The sequence below is a fragment of the Cryptomeria japonica genome, chromosome 2 (genome assembly GCF_030272615.1).
Source record: "Cryptomeria japonica chromosome 2, Sugi_1.0, whole genome shotgun sequence".
Classification (NCBI taxonomy): domain Eukaryota; kingdom Viridiplantae; phylum Streptophyta; class Pinopsida; order Cupressales; family Cupressaceae; genus Cryptomeria; species Cryptomeria japonica.
In genome coordinates this window covers 261,040,710-261,042,543 of record NC_081406.1, presented here as the reverse complement: position 1 = coordinate 261,042,543, position 1,834 = coordinate 261,040,710, and the positions used below count along the sequence as shown (strand labels likewise).

Genomic DNA, 1,834 nt, shown 5'->3' with positions numbered 1-1,834 from the left:
GAAGTTGTGTAACTCTATTGGTGCTTACCATTATTGAGGCATTTATACATAAGTGTTGGTCTAGAAAAATATGTTTTGGTATTTTGAAGAATAAATATTAGATTAGTTGTACAAATTTTTGAAGTAGTTATAATATATGTTTATTAGAGCATGTTTATTAAGACATCTATATAAGTCGAACATCACCTCTAAAAAGAGTCATCTTGAATTCTTCTATAACCCACAATTACTATTAGTAGTAAGTCACCTCTAAAAAGAGTCATCTTGAATCCTTCTATAACCCACAATTACTATTAGTAGTAAGTCATAAAAACGGTGCTCCTGATCCACCAAACCAAATTTTATAATAAATAAATAATATTTCCAATAAAAACCTCTTTGAAACGTATCCGGACTACAAATTTGTGAAAGAAATATTAGTGCCTGCAAAATAAATTTCCGCCGGGGGAAAGGAAACTGAACATCTATTCAAACTCGAAATATTCAAGGCCCTTCTCGTTGCACTTTTGAGATCGACATCGCTGTAAATGCCAGATACAGTAGAGATCGTCACTATAAAGCATCTGCCGCAGAGATGAGTAAAATGAGAAATCTATATTTGAAGAACTCAATTTTTTGGGCGAGAAGGTAGGGTTTTGGATTTGAACAGTTTTTCCCTTGACAGAGGAATATCTTTATCCCCGAAATGGTCCTCTGGTAAATAGTAGCCAGTAATAGGGTGAGGCATCCAGCTTCTCTGTCTACTTTTCTCGTCTGTCTCTTTTACCTCCGCCTGGACTCCTCTTAACTCCATTTTGCCTGCCATGGCGCCGTACTGTCTCCTGCAAATCACACAGAAACGAAAATAAATCAAAAACCTTTCATTTTGCACCAGAAATTTAGAGAAAGGAAAGGAGATCAAGGAAATTTGAAGCTTACCTGGCTATATTTTCAAATCCAAAATCATGACCGCAAAGTCGAGAGAAAGCCTTCAAATCGAGCACGGAGATAAATCTGGCCATGGTACCTTCCTGTGTTTTCTTTTTTCGCAAAGGCACAGATAAATCTCGAAAGGCTTTCTCTGATCAGACAATGCTGAAGACGGACGATTTGAAAAGAATGGGAGAAGGGACGATTTAAATAGAAAATGATGGTGTTGAGATTAATTAATGAATTATTTTTTCAGGTAAAGAAAGAGGCAGGCAGGTTGTGTGGAGGGCGTAGAGGAAAGAGACTCGTCTTTTCTTGTTTGTCTCACGCGGGCGGCCGAGCGCAAATAATGTACAGCTGTACATTCTTAGAACTGCCAGCTGGAAGTCAAGACAAGGAAGCGACTGTGTAAATGTTGTTTGGCGCACCTGCGAGAAGCTTCCGACATCCGAGTTTACGCGTCAATCTTTGCCTCTCATTTGATTATTGAAAGTTTCCCTTGCGCTTGCGTTTCCAAGGTAAACTAGATTTTCGTGCGGTAAAATTAAAATGAATATGTGGTAGGAAAAGTATTTTAATAATCATGGAGGATGTGAACAAAATCTACGGACCATGTGAAGAGATATGTGAACAAAATCATCTATAAAATTATTAGTCAGCAATAATTGAATTTTGCCATACGAATCATGTGGAGGGAGAATTAAATTATTGCTCACTTATCGATATAATTCTTTGAGGAGGAAAGGTTGATTTTTTAATGTATAATTATAATATATAATTTGATTATTTTGATATTATTGTTATTTGAAGATTCAATTTAATATTTGTTATGATAAAAAAATTTATCAAAGATTTTTTTATTCAATTTTTATTAGCTTGTTTATTTCGGATCAGATTTTATTTGGAATTTTGTCTCTAGATAAGA

At 35.3% G+C, this 1,834-nt stretch overlaps 1 protein-coding gene across 1 annotated transcript; it reads right to left on the bottom strand.

Moving 5' to 3' along the window:
* Positions 1-322: 322 nt before the first annotated feature.
* LOC131049931 (late embryogenis abundant protein 41) lies at positions 323-1,196 on the bottom strand. The gene is made up of 2 exons (XM_059216572.1): positions 919-1,196; positions 323-821 (listed from the first exon to the last, which is right to left on the bottom strand). Exons 1-2 carry the CDS (start codon positions 999-1,001, stop codon positions 608-610), a joined length of 297 nt encoding a protein of 98 aa, XP_059072555.1. The 5' UTR covers positions 1,002-1,196; the 3' UTR covers positions 323-607.
* Positions 1,197-1,834: the final 638 nt, after the last annotated feature.